The 19,840-nt window shown below is 42.6% G+C and overlaps 1 protein-coding gene across 6 annotated transcripts in view; it reads right to left on the bottom strand.

The window, feature by feature from the left end:
- Nucleotides 1–5,957: 5,957 nt before the first annotated feature.
- The window catches only part of LOC124046529 (serine/threonine-protein phosphatase 2A 56 kDa regulatory subunit epsilon isoform-like), a 72,217-nt gene continuing 58,334 nt past the window's right edge, over nt 5,958–19,840 (bottom strand). For all 6 annotated transcript variants that reach the window (XM_046366986.1, XM_046366984.1, XM_046366982.1 and 3 more), the window contains 7 exons: nt 12,860–12,968; nt 12,340–12,393; nt 12,158–12,208; nt 8,207–8,326; nt 7,670–7,797; nt 7,419–7,520; nt 5,958–7,105 (listed from right to left, as the gene is read on the bottom strand). In XM_046366986.1, coding sequence (XP_046222942.1) covers nt 7,006–7,105; nt 7,419–7,520; nt 7,670–7,797; nt 8,207–8,326; nt 12,158–12,208; nt 12,340–12,393; nt 12,860–12,968 — 664 coding nt within the window. In that variant the 3' untranslated portion in view covers nt 5,958–7,005. The remainder of the gene's footprint in view (nt 7,106–7,418; nt 7,521–7,669; nt 7,798–8,206; nt 8,327–12,157; nt 12,209–12,339; nt 12,394–12,859; nt 12,969–19,840) is intronic.

The raw sequence follows: 19,840 nt of genomic DNA, 5'->3' as shown, positions 1-19,840 counted from the left end.
GTTCTGCAGGAGGTGACCACAGACCACTTCTCAGTTCCTATGCATCCTGGCTGATGTTTTGGTCACTTTTGAATGCTGCCAGTGCTTTCACTCTAGTGGTAGCATGAAACGGAGTCTACAACCCACACAAGTGGCTCAGGTAGTGCAGCTCAAACAGGATGGCACATCAATGCGAGCTGTGGCAAGAAGGTTTGCTGTGTCTGTCAGCGTAGTGTCCAGAGCATGGAGGCGCTACCAAGAGACAGGCCAGTACATCAGGAGATGTGGAGGAGGCCGTAGGAGGGCAACAACCCAGCAGCAGGACCGCTACCTCCGCCTTTGTGCAAGGAGGAGCAGGAGGAGCACTGCCAGAGCCCTGCAAAATGACCTTCGCCACTGGTGCCCTGTGCTCTTCACAGATGAAAGCAGGTTCACACTGAGCGTGTGACAGACGTGACAGAGTCTGGAGACGAAGTGGAGAACATTCTGCTGCCTGCAACATCCTCCAGCATGACCGGTTTGGTGGTGGGTCAGTCATGGTGTGGGGTGGCATTTCTTTGGGGGGCCGCACAGCCCCCCATGTGCTCGCCAGAGGTAGACTGACTGCCATTAGGTACCGAGATGAGATCCTCAGACCCCTTGTTAGACCATATGCTGGTGCAGTTGGCCCTGGGTTCCTCCTAATGCAAGACAATGCTAGACCTCATGTGGCTGGAGTGTGTCAGCAATTCCTGCAAGAGGAAGGCATTGATGCTATGGACTGGCCCGCCCGTTCCCCAGACCTGAATCCAATTGAGCACATCTGGGACATCATGTCTCGCTCCATCCACCGACGCCACGTTGCACCACAGACTGTCCAGGAGTTGGCGGATGCTTTAGTCCAGGTCTGGGAGGAGATCCCTCAGGAGACCATCTGCCACCTCATCAGGAGCATGCCCAAGCGTTGTAGGGAGGTCATACAGGCACGTGGAGGCCACACACACTACTGAGCCTCGTTTTGACTTGTTTTAAGGACATGACATCAAAGTTGGATCAGACTGTAGTGTGGTTTTCCACTTTAATTTTGAGTGCGACTCCAAATCCAGACCTCCATGGGTTGATAAATTAGATTTCCATTGATAATGTTTGTGCAATTTTGTCAGCACATTCAACTATGTAAAGAAAAAAGTACTTAATAAGAATATTTCATCATTCAGATCTAGGATGTGTTATTTTAGTGTTCCCTTTATTTTTTTGAGCAGTGTATTTAATCTTAGCTATACCTGTACATTTAAGGGCCAGCCATGCTGCCCTGTTCTGGGCCAGTTGTAAAGTCCCTCTTTGTGGTACCTAACCACACGACAGTAGTCGACAGTAGTCCTGGTGCGACAAAACTAGGGCCTGTATGACCTACCTTGTTGATATTGTTGTTAAGAATGCAGAGCAGCACTTTATTATGGACAGACATCTCCCCATCTTAGATACTGTTGCATCAATATGTTTAGACCATAACAGCATAATTTAGGTCGGACTGTGTCTTGAACGTACTGAAGTCGAAAACATCTGAGTACCCAGTTCCGAGTTCCCAGTTGTTTTGAAAAAGGCATTAATCTCAGCAGCGGGAGAGAGAGAGCAACTGAGTGTCCGTCTCTCATGGTCCCTGCTCTCTCCTTCCTTTCCTCCTTTGAGACTGAGCAGAGAGAGGGGACATTGTCTCCACCTCGTCACGTAACTTGTATCACATCTGCCTCATGCACAAATTAATCTTGTTACTATGACCTGAGAAAGAGAAATATTCCTCGATATTAAAATTGACACAACCAGCTGCTAATAATAATAAAAACGCAGGGCTATCTACATCACCGGTCAAAAGTTTTAGAACACCTACTCATTCCAGGGTTTTTATTTATTTCTACATTGTAGAATAATAGTGAAGACATTAAACTATGAAATAACACATATGGAATCATGTAACTAAAAAAAGTTGTGCTGACAACAATATATTATGTATTTGAGATTCTTTATATAGCCACCCTTTGCCTTGATAATAGTTTTGCACACTCTTGGCTTTCCCTCAACCGGCTTCATAATGCGTTTGAGCCAATCAGTTGTGTTGTGACAAGGGAGCCCTATTTGGTAAAAGACGAAGTCCATATTATGGCAAGAACAGCTCAAATAAGTAAAGAGATACAACAGTCCATCATTACTTTAAGACATGGTCAGTCAATATGGAACATTTCAAGACCTTCAAGTGCAGTTGCAAAAACCATCAAATGCCATGATGGAACTGGCTCTCTTGAGGACCGTCACATGAATGGAAGACCCAGGGTTACAGTACCTCTGCTGCAGAGCATAAGTTAAGAGTCACCAGCCTCAGAAATTGCAGCCCAAATAAATGCTTCAGAGTTCAGGTAACAGACCCATCTCAACATCAACTGATCAGAGGAGACTGTGTGAATCAGGCCTTCATGGTCAAATTGCTGAAACAAAACCAGTACTAAAGGACACCAATAAGAAGAGACTTGCTTGGGCCAAGAAACACGAGCAATGGACGTTGGACAAATTTCCACCGGTCTTTTGGTCTGGAGTCGAAATTGGAGATTTTTGGTTCCAACCGCCGTGTCTTTGTGAGACGCAGTGTGGGTGAACGGATGATCTCTGCATGTGTATTTCCCACCATAAAGCATGGAGGATGTGGTGTTATGGTGCTTTGCAGGTGACACGGTCTGTGATTTATTTAGAATTCAAGGCACTTAAATAGCATGGCTACCACAGAATTCTGCAGCGATACACCATACCATCTGTTTTGGACTTAGTGGGACAACAGGACAATGACCCAACACACCAAGGAGAGTGATGGAGCGCAGCATCAGATAACCTGGCCTCCACAATCCCTCGACCTCAACCAAATTGAGAGTCGAACTGCAGAGTGAAGGAAAAGCAGCCAACAAGCGCTCAGCATCTGTGGGAATTCCTTCAAGACTGTTGGAAAAGCATTCCAGGAGAAGCTGGTTGAGAGAATGTCAAGCGTGTGCAAAGCTGTCATAGGCAAAGGGTGGCTATTTGAAGAATCTCAAATATAAAATACTTTTAGCTTTAACACTTTTTTAGTTTCTACATGATTCCATGTGTTATTTCATTGTTTTGATGTCTTCACTATTATTCTACAATGTAGAAAACTGTAAAAAAATAAAAACCGCCCTCCCACCTCCAGCCGAAATTCACATCAAGACCACAAGATGTCACCAAATTATTTCCCCAACACTTTCCCTGGCTGCCACTGATCTTGCTCATCAAAAAGTAATGTGTCTTCACAACTTTGAGATATTTCAACAAAACGATTTTGTGGTGAATTGAAAAAGTTGTCAAAATATTGTAATGAAGTTAGATCTATAATTGTTTTTTAAATATGCAAGTAGGTAAGATAAATAATCCACTTGTTTAGAGAGCAATTTACATACTTTCTTTATAAAGTGTTGTAAACTGTACAGTACAGTGAAATATCCCATCCCTGCATTTAGGTACGTTTTCCGACTCCACGGTTTCTTAATGTACCCAATGTACCCTACAACAGTGCAGCTCGGTGTAAACAAGCGTAACTGTAGGGTCAGTATCTTCTGGGAAAAGTGTGTGTCAGGTCAACATTACACCCACCTTCAAAGGGGTCACACACAGGTCAGATCACATCACACCCCCACACAGTGACAAATCGAATGCAGATCTCGTAAAGGAAGGGTTTTCATATACTTAGTCCAGAAATATTCTTCATTGATATTGGAACAGTGCTGAATAAAAGCTCACAAATGACATCAGATACAAATGGGGCGGCAGGGTAGCCTAGTGGTTAGAGCGTTGGACTAGTAACTGGAAGGTTGCAAGTTCAAACCCCTGAGCCGACAAGGTACAAATCTGTTGTTCTGCCCCTGAACAGGCAGTTAACCCACTGTTCCTAGGCAGTCATTGAAAATAAGAATTTGTTCTTAACTGACTTGCCTAGTAAAATAAAGATACAATTAAAAAACAAAAAAAATCAACTACATTGTGACTCAATGGCTGCTTTGGGGTCTGTCAGATTTGAAGTCTTGCTGCCCTCCTGTGGCACTTCAAGGTAGCATTATATTTGTGGTATTGTAAAATTAGCTTTACTTAAAATTTATTTGGGAACAGGAATTTATTTGGGAACAGTAAAACTACCTTTTACTCAGGCCCAGAAGCTTGGATATGCATATAATTAGTAGATTTGGATAGAAAGCACTCTACAGTTTCCAAAACAGTTAAAATAATGTCCGAGTATAACAGTCATATGGCAGGCAAAAAACCTGAGAAAAATCCAAACAGGAAGTGGGAAATGGTAGTTTAAAAAAAAAAGTGATTGCCTATCCAATATCCTGTGTCTAAGGGGTCAGATTGCACTTCCTAAGGCTTCCAGTAGATTTAGTTTAGTCTCGCACAAGGTTCTTTCCCTTTCCTTTCTAATGAAAACAGTATTGTCCGGTTGGAATATTATTGAAGATAAGATTAACCCTTCATCCTAGATTGATTAACCCACTGTTCCTAGGCCGTCATTGAAAATAAGAATTCACATCGTTTGACATGTTTCTACAAACTTTAATGGAACTTTTTGGACTTTGTCTGGGCTTTGTGCATTTGGAATACTGGACTACACGCGCAAACAAAAAAAGGAAGTATTTGGACATAAAGATTACCTTTATCAAACAAAACTAACAATTGTCTAACATGGAGACCTGGGAGTTTCATCAGATGAAGATCAAAGGTAAGTGATTAATTTTAACACTATTTCTGACTTTTGTGACACCTCTCCTTGGTTGGAAAATTACTATGGTTTTCTGTGGCTCGGCGCTGACCTAACAATCTCATTGTGTGCTATCACCGTAAAGCTTTTTTGAAATCGGACACAGCGGCTGCATTAACAAGAAGTTTCTTTAATCCTATGTATAACACTTGTATCTTTCATCAATGTTTATGATGAGTATTTCGGTAATTTGATATGGCTCTCTGCAATTTCACTGGACGTTTGTTTGAGAATGCATTTCTGAACATAACACGCCAATTTCAAATTAGGTTTTTGCTTTCGCCGTAAAAGCCTTTTTGAAATCAGACACGGTGGCTGGATTAACAAGAAGTTTCTTTAAAATGGTGTAAAATACTTGTATATTTTAGGAATTTTATTTATGAGATTTCTGTTTGAATTTGGCACCCTGCAATTTCACTGGCTGTTGGCGAGGTGGGACACTAGCATCCCAGAGAGGTTTTAAAAACTGAAAAACAAAACTCACATTCTGCTAATTATTGGTGAACCAAAGCAATTTAACAAACAATGAGTAAACTCCTGTAATCGATCATTCATCATACCAAAGGATATTGAGACGGGTCTATGTTGACTGCAGACTACTTTAGTTGTTGCTGACTTGCTTGAGTAGCCAAGTGACAAGCAGAATCAATTAGTCATGAAATACATAGCAGAGTAGTAGCTAAGCAACAATCAAAAACTCATAACGCCTTCATGTGTTTTTCACCTCTCCATCACATACAAAGTAAACAGTGGTATGCTGTCTGAAAATAAAGCAATCCAGCATCTGAGCTTTCATCACAAAACAGGTTTAATTATTATTATTTTTTAAATAAACGTGTATTTCTTCAACCCCTTTTTTCTTTTCATTCATATTATATCTGGGCCACCCTAAAGCACAAACTATTTAAGGGGGCAACAATGCTGAACTTAATGTAAATTTCAACAGGATAAGAACTTGGGCCAAGCCTTGCCTCTCTGCCATTCCCTCTTCCAATCCACAATAAAAATATCTGATGGTCAAGGAAACAATAAAAATCCCCAAATGAGAGATTAAAAACCAAGAAGGAAACCGAGAAAAAACTAATCTTAAATACCAGATAGTCTTGTTCCATATTAACTCATACAGAATACTTCTTGGCTGTTCCTAAGCAAAAATATATGCAAAATTACTACAAGATACAATATATCAGTGTACTGCGTTTAATAACAATATACAGATTTGTAATACTGTGTAAAGCACACTTGGGAGTGACACTCCTTTTCACAATAGGAGAGTTTGGTGCTCCTCTATAGCTCGCAATCGTAAAAAAAAAAAAAAAATCCTATTTTCTGTGTGGCTGGAGGGTACCAGTACCAGACTGATACCAGGCTACCTGGTACTGCAGGGTCAAAGTCCACAAAACAAAAGAGACAACTGAACTGACAGAAACCAATCAATCATTGGGGAGAGACACACACAAGTGAAAAGAAACAAATGTGGAAGTGGGGAGAAAAATTGTGCGAGAGAATGAATGTAAGTATGTGTATGGAGATCTTCCTTCTTCCCCTCCTGTTTTTATTGTATTTTAGTCCCTGTACATACAGGACCTTAACATGTTCGCCTCTTGGAGGAGGGGTTAAATTAATTTCCTCATGGCTAATGGGTCCATATAATATAATACCAGCATTGCTTCAGCATGAGTCAGGTCAGGAGGGGTCAGAGGGTGGTCCTTACAGAGAGAAGGGGTGCCCTCTTGGTCAGGGCGGGGCCTCCCAGGTATCTCACTCAGTCAGGACGTCCCACAAAAGGGAGAGAGGTACAGAAGCACCAAAGTGTGAGAGGGACAGAGAGGAGAGAGAAAGAGCAAAGAGTAGAACCAGATATGGAAAATGGGTTTGTATTCAAGGAGAGTGGGTAGGGTTCTCAAATAGGAGGGAAGTTAACAGATTGTTTTAACTTTGCTGTTCATTTCAAGTCTTAATGTCCAAAGTATATTTTTACCCCCACACAAGTTCCTTATCGCGTTTTATTTTTTTTACAATTTTTATTTCGCAATAATGGCAGTTAAAGGATAAAAGTTATTTACAGTGCTGTTGAAATAATTAAACAACGTGTGAATCTACCATAAAGTAAGTCGCACAATACAGAAAAAAAACAACAAAAACACGGTCGCTCCATGCCGTTCCAGATGGCCGCACAGGATCCACGGGGCGTGCTCCGGTGGACATGGATGGGAGAGGAGCGTGGCGCTTCGTTAAGTGGGAATTATCCCGTCACGCCTAAGGCTCCTCTTCAGCTCCAGGTCCTCTAACTTCTTCCAAAGCTCCTCCCTCTCCTTCTCCTTCTTCTTCTCACTGCAGACAGTACGGGGGGAAGGCAGGACTAGCTGCAGATTACTGAGATATTACTACTGGGTTTTCCACCACTAAGTACATATCCTTATCCTGCTAGAGTCAAGAATCACAATATTACACACACCAGACAGTGTATGAGGGGAAAAAAGTGTTACTCTGCATAAAAACAAACAGTAATTTTTCTGTACAGTAATTTTCCGTGTAGTGAGCATGGGCCTATTTGAATAGGTGTCTAAAACTATACACGCTTAACACAACAGCACTATGCAGGACCACACCACAGAGGCACCATTAATGATGCAGCATATCTTACCGCTGGCGGTCTGACTTGTAAGTAGCTGTGAGCTCATCAAATAAGGTACTGTTCATCTCCATGAAGGCTTTCAGTACGTTGTACACCAACGCCACTATCGCCCTTCAAGGCAAAATAAAAAACACGTAAAAAAACAGCCAATTTCAACTCTTTCACAACTTATGTTCTCTCTAATGAAAACAAATACAAGGTGATAAATACATTTTTTTGATAGGACCAATCTGTGTGAGGGTGTGTTGAGGTGGACTCACGGGTTCCAGTGTTCTTTGGAGATCCTGTACAGGCTGGCGAACATGATGGGTAAGATAACGCTGGAGTTCTCCTCAATCAGACTCATGATGTACTCATTGTTCCAGTAGTACAGGGCCCTCTCTGCCACCTGCCAGGGTCACAGAGATTTAATACACAATACCTACACCCATACGCACTAGCCTCTTTTCAGATTTATTTTGTGATCCTATGGTTGTTGTCATGACAACGACCCTAGAAGTTAGCTATACAGAACAAACAGATCTGGGACAAGGCTAAACCCTCCAACAACAACCATGTACTTCTAAGAGCACCATAGATATGAGATTACCACTAAAAACCAGGGTCCGTGCTAGCCGGGACCCTTGGGACTTCCCTAACCCTTTGAAGATTAAATAAGGGAAGTGGTAGGTCAGGGACAGGTTGGTATGGTAAGAGTATGGGTTAAGATTAGGGTTTAGGGTAGGGACATCCCAAGGCAGTCAGACAGCATTGACCTAAAAACCCGCCAGGATTTGTGTCCTTCTCTATAGACTGACCTGGAAGTGTGGGCTGGATACGCATCTGGAGATCTGTTTGAAAAGCGGCTCCTGGATCTTGACGAACTGTGTCGGTTCAATCACGTCTAGGATCTCCTCCAGCTCCCCCAGGTACATAACCTGAGAACACACACAGTTACAAACACACCTGAGGTACATCACCTGACAGGGTTTGACATTCAGGTAAATTAGATTGTGGAACACCAGGCCAGTAACAAGTATAAACTACTGTCCTGAATGAGAAAATTACTGGCCTGGGCCAGATCACAGGAAAGCAAGTCATGCATGCAGAATTTCAATCATGGGGGGGTTTAATTTGCAGTCTGGACAAGTACCGTATAGGCCATTATAGCCAACCATACAATCTGATATTTACACTGATTGGAAAACAAAAATTAAACCATGCCAACTCTCAATGAGGACATACAAATCTGTTGTTCTGCCCCTGAACAAGGCAGTTAACCCACTGTTCCTAGGCCTTCATTGAAAATAAGAATTTGTCCTTAACTGACTTGCCTAGTTAAATAAAAGTAAAATACAATTATTATTTTTTAAACACTGAGCGCACAACACATTAGGAACACCTCTCTCCATGACAGACTGACCAGCTACGCCACCTGTTAAATCCACTTCAGTATAGATGAAGGGGGGACACAAGTTAAATCATTTTAAAGCTTTGTGACATGGATAGTGCATGTGTGCCATTCAGAGGGTGAATTATTATTTAATTTAACTAGGTAAGTCAGTTAAAACAAATTCTTATTTTACAATGACGGCCAAACCCGGGCGACGCTGGGCCAATTGTGCGCCACCCTATGGGACCCCCGATCACGGCCGGTTGTGATATAGCCCGGGATCGTACCAGGGTCTATAGTGACAAATCTAGCACTGAGATGCGGTGCCTTGCGCCACTCGGTAGCCAAAATATTTAAATGCCTTCGAACGGAGTATGGTAGTAGGTGCCAAGTGAACCGGTTTGAGTGGGTCAAGAACTGCAAAGCTGCTGGGTTTTTCCACTCTCAACAGTTTCCCGTGTGTATAAAGAATGGTCCACCACCCAAAGGACATCCTACCAACTTGACAACTGTGGGAAGCATTGGAATCAACATGGTCCAGCATCCCTGTGGAACGCTTGACACATTTTAGTCCATGCCCCGACAAATTGAGGCAGTTCTGAGGGCAAAAAGAGGGTGCAACTCAATATTAGGAAGCCATTACTAAATGTTATGTACACTCAGTGAAAAGCCTTAACATATGACACTTCATAAAATGTAATATTCCTCCTAGAAAGGAGCCCAATAGCATATTGAAGAAAATGTATTTATTTAGGGCCTATACATGGTCCATATTGCAGGCAGGTGCCTGATGCAGCATCGTGGCTTCATGGCTGAATGCTGCATCTGCATTGTTTACCCCAACGGGATAATCATTAGGTAGATCAGACTTGATATGTCCTTGCTACTTGTTTAATATCCTAAAAACTGCCACTAGCCTAATAAAATTGTGATTTGTACAGTGTTTATAAATAGAGTTATTCTGTGAATTTCAGTGAATATAGGCTTACCGTTTATGCACTCGAATGGCAGTTATGTAAATATAAACACGAAATGCTCATTTGTTTTGTCATGCTAGACACTCAGATTGTAAAACTGAATCTTATTATTTACACAAGTGACGTGTAAATTATGTTTTAAGCAAGCAAGCAGCTACATAGTGTAGGCCTATGTAAACCTTTCTTTGCAATTATGGCATTGCTGTGTAGGATGTCTGATATGAGAAAAGGCAGGTGGAGGTCTTTTATTCTGCGATTGTGAAACGCCCATGCCAATCTCCAAATCTGCTTCCACTAAGACGGGTCTGGGGCAAGTACAGTGGCAAGAAAAAGTATGTGAACCCTTCGGAAATACCTGGAGTTCTGGATAAATTGGTCATAAAATTTGATCTGATCTTCATCTAGGTCACAACAATTTGTTTGTCTAGTCTGCTTAAACTAATAACACACAATTATAATGTTTTCATGTCTTTATTGAACACATGTAAAAATTCACAGTGCAGGGTGGGAAAAGTATGTAAACCCTTGGATTTAATAACTGGTTGACTCTCCCCTTTGGCAGCAACAACCTCAACCAAACGTTTTTTGTAGTTGCGGATCAGACCTGCAAAATCGTCAGAAGGAATTTTAGACAATTCGTCTTTACAAAACTTTTTCAGTTCAGCAATATTCTTGGGATGTCTGGTGTGAACTGCTCTCAAGGTCATGCCACAACATTTCAAAATTGGGTTAAGGTCAGGGCTCTGATTGGGCCACTCCAGAAGGTGCATTTTCTTGTGTTGAAGCCATTCTGTTGTTGATTTACTTCTGTGTTTTAGGTCATTGTCCTGTTGCGTCACCCAACTTCTGTTGAGCTTTAATTGGCGGACAAAGAACCTAATATTCTCCTGCCAAATGTCTTGATAAACTTGATTTCATTTTTCTGGCGATGATAGCAAGCTGTCCAGGCCCTGAGGCAGCAAAGCAGCCCCAAACCATGATGTTCCCTCCACCATACTTTACAGTTGGGATGAGGTTGATGTTGGTGTGCTGTGCCTTTTTTTTTTCTCTACACAGTGTTGTGTGTTTCTTCCAAACAACTCAACTGTAGTATCATCTATCCACAGACTATTTTGCCAGTAGCGCTGTGGAACATCCAGGTACTCTTTTGCGAACTTCAGACGTGCAGCAATGTTTTTTTGGACAGCAGTGGCTTCTTCCGTGGGTTCTTCCCTGACCACCATTCTTGTTAAGTTTGTTACGTATCGTAGACTCGTCAACAGAGATGTTAGCATGTTCCAGAAAGTTCTGTAAGTCTTTGGCTGACACTCTAGGATTCTTCTTATCCTCATTGAGTATTCTGCACTGTGCTCTTGCAGTCATCTTTGCAGGATGGACATTCCTAGGGAGAGTAGCAACAGTGCTTAACTTTCTCCACTTATAGACAATTTGTCTTACCGTGGACTGATCAACATCAAGGCTTTTAGAGATACTTTTCTAACCCTTTCCAGCTTTATGCAAGTCAACCATTCTTAATCTTAGGTCTTCTGAGAGCTCTTTTGTTCAAGGCATGGTTCACATCAGGCAGTGCCTCTTGTGAATAGTAAACTCAACTTTTGTGAGTGATTTTTTTTTATAGGGCAAGGCAGCTCTAACCAACATCTCCAATCTCGTCTCATTGATTGGACTCCTAATTCCATTTAACTTTTTGGAGAATTCATTATGACTGTAAGTCGCTTTGGATAAAAGCGTCTGCTAAATGGCATATATTATTATATTATTATTATCCTAGGGGTTCATATACTTTATTCAACCTACACTGTGAATGTTTAAATGATGTATTCAATATAGACAAAAAAATATATTGATTTGTGTGTTATTAGTTGAAAAACACTGTCTATTGTTGTGACTTAGATGAAGATCAGATCAAATTTGACGAGCAATTTATGCAGAAATCCAGGTAATTCCAAAGAGTTCACATACTTTTTCTTGCCACGGTATGCTGACCACACTGAGGCTTTGACATTCTTGCCCCAGCTTGGAAACCGAATGCTGTTTGATAGCAAGAGTGAAGCGTCATCGGTTAGATTGTGAAAGATGAAATATAAATAATTAGTCTGTTTTGGAGTTTGAAAATGTACTGACCCAAGCGGGCAATGTGAAAGCTTGATTAACTGGCCAGGTTAGCTTGGCAGATGTTGCCGGGCAAGCGGGCAGCCCTGAATTAGTTACTAACACACCCTAACCCAGGTACACCACTTGAGAACACACCGGAGGTACATCACCTAAGAACACAGTTACAAACACCTGAGCAGGACAACACATCAGGTCGTTACTATCTAGGTAACAGATCTAAACTCCCATTAACATTAGCAGCTCAGTGCTCCAGACCAAGGAAGAGAAACTTTCAGTGCTCTTACCTCTTTTTGACTGCAGGTTTTTGGCCAGAACTTCAGTAAGCCCCTGATGACCTATAGATTAGATTAATAGATGTGAGAGCGATAGATGCGAGAGAGAAACGTGTGACTGAAGGGAGACGGTGACTGATTAAAAGGCCCTTCTGATTACAAGGTGGTGTGACCATGGGGGAGATAACACTTACTGGTTCTGTTAACGCTGGGTCTTTCTCTAGGAACTGTACAATGCAATACGCCAACTGGAAAAATAAGTCGCAATAAAGAAAAACATAACACATTGTCAATGTCATGGTTGGAAAATGTGGAATACCAATTAGGATCGCCTCACTGGACAGACTCAATCATGTAGCTCAGTTGGTAGAGCATGGCGCTTGTAACGCCAGGGTAGTGGGTTCGATCCCCGGGACCACCCATACGTAGAATGTATGCACACATGACTGTAAGTCGCTTTGGATAAAAGCGTCTGCTAAATGGCATATATATATATATGTAGAACAGGGCTCTCCAACCCTGTTTCTGGAGAGCTACCATCCTGTCAGTTTTCTCCAACCCTAATCTAGTGCACCCAATTCTAATATTTAGCTGGTTGATAAGTTCCAATTGGGGTTGGAGCAAAAACCAACAGGAGGGTAGTTTTCCAGGAACAGGGTTGGAGAACCAAACTCGGATGTTGAACATCAACAAAATGATGATTGCACACAGTACCTGTGCATGGAAGAGGGACAGACTCCTGACAGTGTGGAGGGGGATCAACACTTTGACCAGAAACTGTTTGTGCTCTGCTTTGAGCGGCAGGGCAAAACCATTGATTATGCTGCAAGAGAGTGGGAGAGGAGAAACGCATCGATAAGCCAGGATGGCAAATTACACGTCAGTACAAAGAGACAAGAATTTAGTATAAATCTTACTGGAGAATCAATGTCAACAAGACTGAGGCAAATATACATTAAGGATCAATAGCTTTTACATGGGCCAATAGAAATTACACAGGTACTGTAGCTACTTTATGCAAAGTTACCAACAAGCTTTCGCCTGGGCTACAGAACTAAGACCCACAGATGATGAAATGGTAAATCCTTTAACCCTTTACACTTGTAGCCGGCAGATTTGGACACTAATAAGCACCTAAATAGGATTGCAGTGGCTGTACAGTAAAATGCTATAAACTACATCAGAGCTCAGGCTCTGCGCTTCACATGGCTCTATGGGTTTTTGACTGACAGAGTATCGGAAGTTGAGCACCACACGTGGCAAGATGTTGTTCCCAACTCTCCTCCTGCTAATTGGGCAACTTGCACACATTTTTTTGTTGCCAGAGTGAGGGAAATGCTGTAAATTAAGAGGAGTCAATCCATTTTGAAAGATGCGACATTGAGGATTATAATAAATAGTGCTTTGGATGTCATACAAGCATGTCAAACACCCGTAAGTCTAAGGTTGTCTGTCCCCAACCCCAAAAAATCTTGGTCGATCAAGAATTGTCTGTTCGTTAGACCAATCGATTGGTCAAAATGTTTAAACATGTAATTTTCCATAGACACATCCTATGTGTTTTAATCAAATCAACTATATTCACTGAGCTTGACTGATGCTTTAAGCACACGGTTTGATTAAATAATTAAGACACACAAATGAGAAGACAGAGTGCGACCAGCAATTGATTTGATTGTACCAGCCTCAGACTTGCTACTTTGTGTTAAAAGAAAAAGACTGAGTAATTGTGTGACTAGCACCGCTCTCTCTTCCATGCTGTAGCGCCTACCAGTGTTTATCGCACAGTTCGTGTTGCTGAAACTGCAATATAATTACAGAATTCTGACAGAAAAGTTGTGTTAATGAAAGCCCTAATTTGTTTAGAAAAAAACATTCTCTATTCCCTCAACCCTTGATCTCTTTACGTGACACATGTATGCATTAAATGCACTTGACCAATAGGGCCTGACCTATAGCATAAGCACATCAATAAATTGGTTACAACAAACTCCGAACATTAACAGCAAAATGGATGCAGAGGACGTGACAAAAACTAAAAATGGGGGAATGTTTACTGGTTGCTCATGAGGTAAAGGGGAAGTCAGATGTGTGAAATTTGATTAATTGTGGAAAAGACTGGAACTCAAGAAAAATAAGGTAAGGAGCAAGCACTGCGTGCATATTATGTGTGCCAAACAGGTGCAGTTAAATTACAATATAATTTCTGACCTTTGGGAACAATGTAAACACTAAATCAATTCTAAGCGTACCAGAGTCTGTTGTAACTTTTTTGCTAAGCCTTTATTACATCAAAGACTAAAAACAGCTGCATTGTGAATGCAATTTCCGTAATAGAACGGTTTATTTATTATTTAAGCTAATTATTCAAGGTTAGCTTTATTTTAAACTAAAATGTTTGATTGCATTTCAACTCTTGAATGACTCGTCTACAATGTGATGACATTAATGACTGATTGATACAGTAGCCTATACAAATATTGAAATATAGGCAGGCCTAAGTAAGTTACAGTATAGAGACTAAACAGGATGCGCTCTTAGGCCTACAGCTCAATGGTGGTTGTACAAGGCTGCTATACTAAGCCTACTAATGATGACATTACTTATTACGATAATGATCATAATAGTAATAATAACAATAAGTAGATCAAGAAAAAAATAGGATTATTATGAATATAATTTTTTGGACAATATGGAACAGGGTCAACACTAAATACATTGTATAATACCAGAGGCTGTTCTAAAGAAATAAAGTACAAAGCAAAGATAAAAACAGCAGAATTTGTCATGTGTTTTACTTAACATGTTGCGAGGCTTGATGCTCACAGAATCAGTAGGCTATTAAACACTCAAACCAGCAACAGAAGCAGGATCTGTCTTATTTATGTAGATATACAGTGCATCCGTAAAGTATTCAGACCCCTTGACTTTTTCCACATTTGTTAAGTTACAGCCATATTCTGAAATGGATTAAACTGGCGGTGTCAGAGGAAGGCCCTAAAAATTGTCAAAGACTCCAGCCACCCTAGTCATAGACTGTTCTCTCTGCTACCGCATGGCAAGCGGTACCAGAGCACCAAGTCTAGGTCCAAGAGGCTTCTAAACAGCTTCCACCTCCAAGCCATAAGACTCCTGAACATCTAAATCAAATGGTTACCCAGAATATTTGCATTGCCTCCCCCTCTTCAACGCTGCTGCTACTACTCCCTCTTATTATCTATGCATAGTCACTTTAATAGCTCTACCTACATGTACATATTACCTCAACTAACCGGTGCCCCCATATTACTTCGACTAACCGGTGCCCCCGCACATTGACACTGTACCGGTACCCCCTTTATATAGCCTTGCGATTTTTATTTACTGCTGCGCTTTAATTATTTTGGACTTTATTATTTTTCTTAAAACTGCATTGTTGGTTAAGGGCTTGTAAGTATTTCACTAAGTTCTTCACCTGTTGTATTCAGCACGTGACAAATAAAATGAGAGTTTCTGCCCTCTGCCCAGTCTACACACAACAACCCATAATGACAAAACAAAAACAGGTTTTTAGAAATGTTTGCTAATTTATCAAAAATGTTAAACGGAAATATCATATTTACATAAGTATTCAGACCCTTTACTCAATACTTTGTTGAAATACCTTTGGCAGCGATTACAGCCATGAGTCTCCTTGGGTATGACGCTACAAGCTCGACACACCTGTATTTGGGTAGTTTCTCCCATTCTTCTCTGCAGATCCTCTCAAGCTCTGGTGCATGTTGGATGGGGAGCGCTGCAGCAAAGCTATTTTCAGGTCTCTCCAGACATGTTTAAATCAGGTTCAAGTTTGGCTGGTCCACTCAAGGACATTTAGAGACTTGTCCCGAAGCCACTCCTGCGTTGCCTTGGTTGTATGCTTACGGTCGTTGTCTTGTTGTAAGGTGAACCTTCACCCCAGTCTGAGGTCCTGAGCGCTCTGGAGCATGTTTTCATCAAGGCTCTCGCTGAACTTTACTCCGTTCATCTTTGCCTCAATCCTGACTAGTCTCTCAGTCCCTGCTGTTGAAAAAAAAAGTCCCTGAAACACTTCAGCGAGCAGGCCTTCCTAATCGACCTGGCCTGGGTATCCTGAAAGGATATTTACCTCATCCCGTCAGTAGAGGATGCCTAGTTTTTTTTTAAATGCCTTCCTCACCATCTTAAATAAGCATGCCCCATTCAAGAAATGTAGAACCAGGAACACATATAGCCATTGGTTCTCTCCAGACCTGACTGCTCTTTACAAACACAAAAACATCCTTTGGCATTCTGCATTAGCATCGAACAGCCCCCGTGATATGCAACTTTTCAGGAAAGTTAGAAACAAATATAGACAGGCAGATAGCTAGCCTTGGCTTTTCTTTCTCAAGCAGAAATTTGCTTCCTGCAACAAAAACTAAAAAAAAGTTCTGGGACACTGTAAAGCCCATGGAGAATAAGAACACCTCCTCCCAGCTGCCCACTGCACTGAGGATAGGAAACTCTGTCGCACGGCTGGCCATGCTTTACCTGGCTACCCCTACCCCGGTCAACTGCACTGTACACCCCACAGCAACTCGCCAAAGCCTTCCCCATTTCTCCTCCTCCCAAATCCAGTCAGCTGATGTTCTGAAAGAGCTGCAAAATCTGGACCCCTACAAATCAGCCAGGCTAGACAATCTGGACCCTTTCTCTCTAAAATGATCTGCCGAAATAGTTGCAACCCCTATTACTAGCCTGTTCAACCTCTCGTGTCGTCTGAGATTCCCACAGATTGGAAAGCAGCTGCGGACATCCCACTCATCCCACAATATCTTAACCGCCGTCGATAAGAGACAATACTGTGCAGCCGTACTCATTGACCTGGTCAAAGCTTTCGACTTTGTCAATCATCACATCCTCATCGGCAGACTCGATAGCCTTGGTTTCTCAAATGATTGCCTCGCCTGGTTCACCAAGTACTTCTCTGATAGAGTTCAGTGTGTTTACCCCCAAAACCAATTCTTCCTTTGGACCCTCTCCTTCCAGTTCTCTGCTGCCAATGACTGGAACGAACTACAAAAATCTGTGAAACTGGAAACACTTATCTCCCTCACTAGCTTTAAGAACCAGCTGTCAGAGCAGCTCACAGATTACTGCACCTGTACATAGCCCATCTATAATTTAGCTCAAACAACTACCTCTTCCCCTACTGTATTTATTTATTTCGCTCCTTTGCCCCCCATTATTTTTATTTCTACTTTGTTGCAGACATTTTTGGTACCCTTCCCCATCCTGGAGCTCTATGGACAATTCCTTCAACCTCATGGCTTGGTCTTTACTCTGACATGCACTGTCAACTGTGGGACATTATATAGACAGGTGTGTGCCTTTCCAAATCATGCCCAAACAATTAAATTTACCACAGGTGGACTCCCCTCAAGTTGTAGAAACATCTCAAGGATGATCAATGGAAACAGGATCCACCTGAGCTCAATTGAGTCTCACAGCAAAGGGTCTGAATAATGGTCTGAATAATTATGTAAATATTTTTAACACAATTGTAAACATTTCTAAAATCCTGTTTTCACTTTGTCATTATAGGGTATTGTGTGTAGATTGCTGAGAGGGAAATGTATTTAATCCATTTTAGAATAAGGCTGTAAAGTAACAAAATGTGGAGGGGTCTGAATAGTTTCCGTAGGCACTGCATATTATTTATAAAGCCAGCAACATTTAACAGTTTGTCTATTGATTATAGACCTAATTAAGTTGGGGTTTCCTTCCTCCTCACTTTTCATAGACAATAAGGCAAGGGCTCCACTACACCAATAAGCTGGTTAACTTTGCTATTGTGCACATAGCAATATAGTCTAGGAAAAGGCACTAATTTAACAGCGCACTGATGTGTTTCAGAACCATGGACAGCGACTACTATTCAACGTGGGAAAAGTGCATTTTTTTATTTAAAAAAATACATGTATTAGTGTATGTGCCCATAGGTAACGTTGTTTGTCGGTGATGTCTGGTGAGGACCTGCCTTACAACAGGCCTACAAGCCCTCAGTCCAGCCTCTCTCAGCCTATTGCGGTCAGTCTGAGCACTGATGGAGGGATTGTGCTTTCCTGGTGTAACTCGGGCAGTTGTTGCCATCCTGTGCCTGTCCCGCAGGTGAGATGTTCGGATGTACCGATCCTGTACAGGTGTTGTTACACGTGGTCTGCCGTCCGTCCTGTCTCCCTGTATCACAGTCTTAGGCGTCTCACATTTAAACGTGTTAACCCTCGCAAGGCTGCAGGCCCAGACGGCATCCCCAGCCGCGCCCTCAGAGCATGCGCAGACCAGCTGGCCGGTGTGTTTACGGACATATTCAATCAATCCCTATACCAGTCTGCTGTTCCCACATGCTTCAAGAGGGCCACCATTGTTCCTGTTCCCAAGAAAGCTAAGGTAACTGAGCTAAACGACTACCGCCCCGTAGCACTCACTTCCGTCATCATGAAGTGCTTTGAGAGACTAGTCAAGGACCATATCACCTCCACCCTACCTGACACCCTAGACCCACTCCAATTTGCTTACCGCCCAAATAGGTCCACAGACGATGCAATCTCAACCACACTGCACACTGCCCTAACCCACCTGGACAAGAGGAATACCTATGTGAGAATGCTGTTCATCGACTACAGCTCGGCATTCAACACCATAGTACCCTCCAAGCTCGTCATCAAGCTCGAGACCCTGGGTCTCGACCCCGCCCTGTGCAACTGGGTACTGGACTTCCTGACGGGCCGCCCCCAGGTGGTGAGGGTAGGCAACAACATCTCCTCCCCGCTGATCCTCAACACGGGGCCCCGCAAGGGTGCGTTCTGAGCCCTCTCCTGTACTCCCTGTTCACCCACGACTGCGTGGCCACGCACGCCTCCAACTCAATCATCAAGTTTGCGGACGACACAACAGTGGTAGGCTTGATTACCAACAACGACGAGACGGCCTACAGGGAGGAGGTGAGGGCCCTTGGAGTGTGGTGTCAGGAAAATAACCTCACACTCAACGTCAACAAAACTAAGGAGATGATTGTGGACTTCAGGAAACAGCAGAGGGAACACCCCCTATCCACATCGATGGAACAGTAGTGGAGAGGGTAGCTAGTTTTAAGTTCCTCGGCATACACATCACAGACAAACTGAATTGGTCCACTCACACTGACAGCGTCGTGAAGAAGGCGCAGCAGCGCCTATTCAACCTCAGGAGGCTGAAGAAATTCGGCTTGTCACCAAAAGCACTCACAAACTTCTACAGATGCACAATCGAGAGCATCCTGGCGGGCTGTATCACCGCCTGGTACGGCAACTGCTCCGCCCTCAACCGTAAGGCTCTCCAGAGGGTAGTGAGGACTGCACAACGCATCACCGGGGGCAAACTACCTGCCCTCCAGGACACCTACACCACCCGTTGTTACAGGAAGGCCATAAAGATCATCAAGGACATCAACCACCCGAACCACTGCCCGTTCACCCCGCTATCATCCAGAAGGCGAGGTCAGTACAGGTGCATCAAAGCTGGGACCGAGAGACTGAAAAACAGCTTCTATCTCAAGGCCATCAGACTGTTAAACAGCCACCACTAACATTGAGTGGCTGCTGCCAACACACTGTCATTGACACTGACCCAACTCCAGCCATTTTAATAATGGGAATTGATGGGAAATGATGTAAA

Source organism: Oncorhynchus gorbuscha, linkage group LG10, assembly GCF_021184085.1.
Source record: "Oncorhynchus gorbuscha isolate QuinsamMale2020 ecotype Even-year linkage group LG10, OgorEven_v1.0, whole genome shotgun sequence".
Classification (NCBI taxonomy): domain Eukaryota; kingdom Metazoa; phylum Chordata; class Actinopteri; order Salmoniformes; family Salmonidae; genus Oncorhynchus; species Oncorhynchus gorbuscha.
Note: the sequence above shows the minus strand (reverse complement) of the source record. Positions and strands in the feature narration are given on the sequence as shown.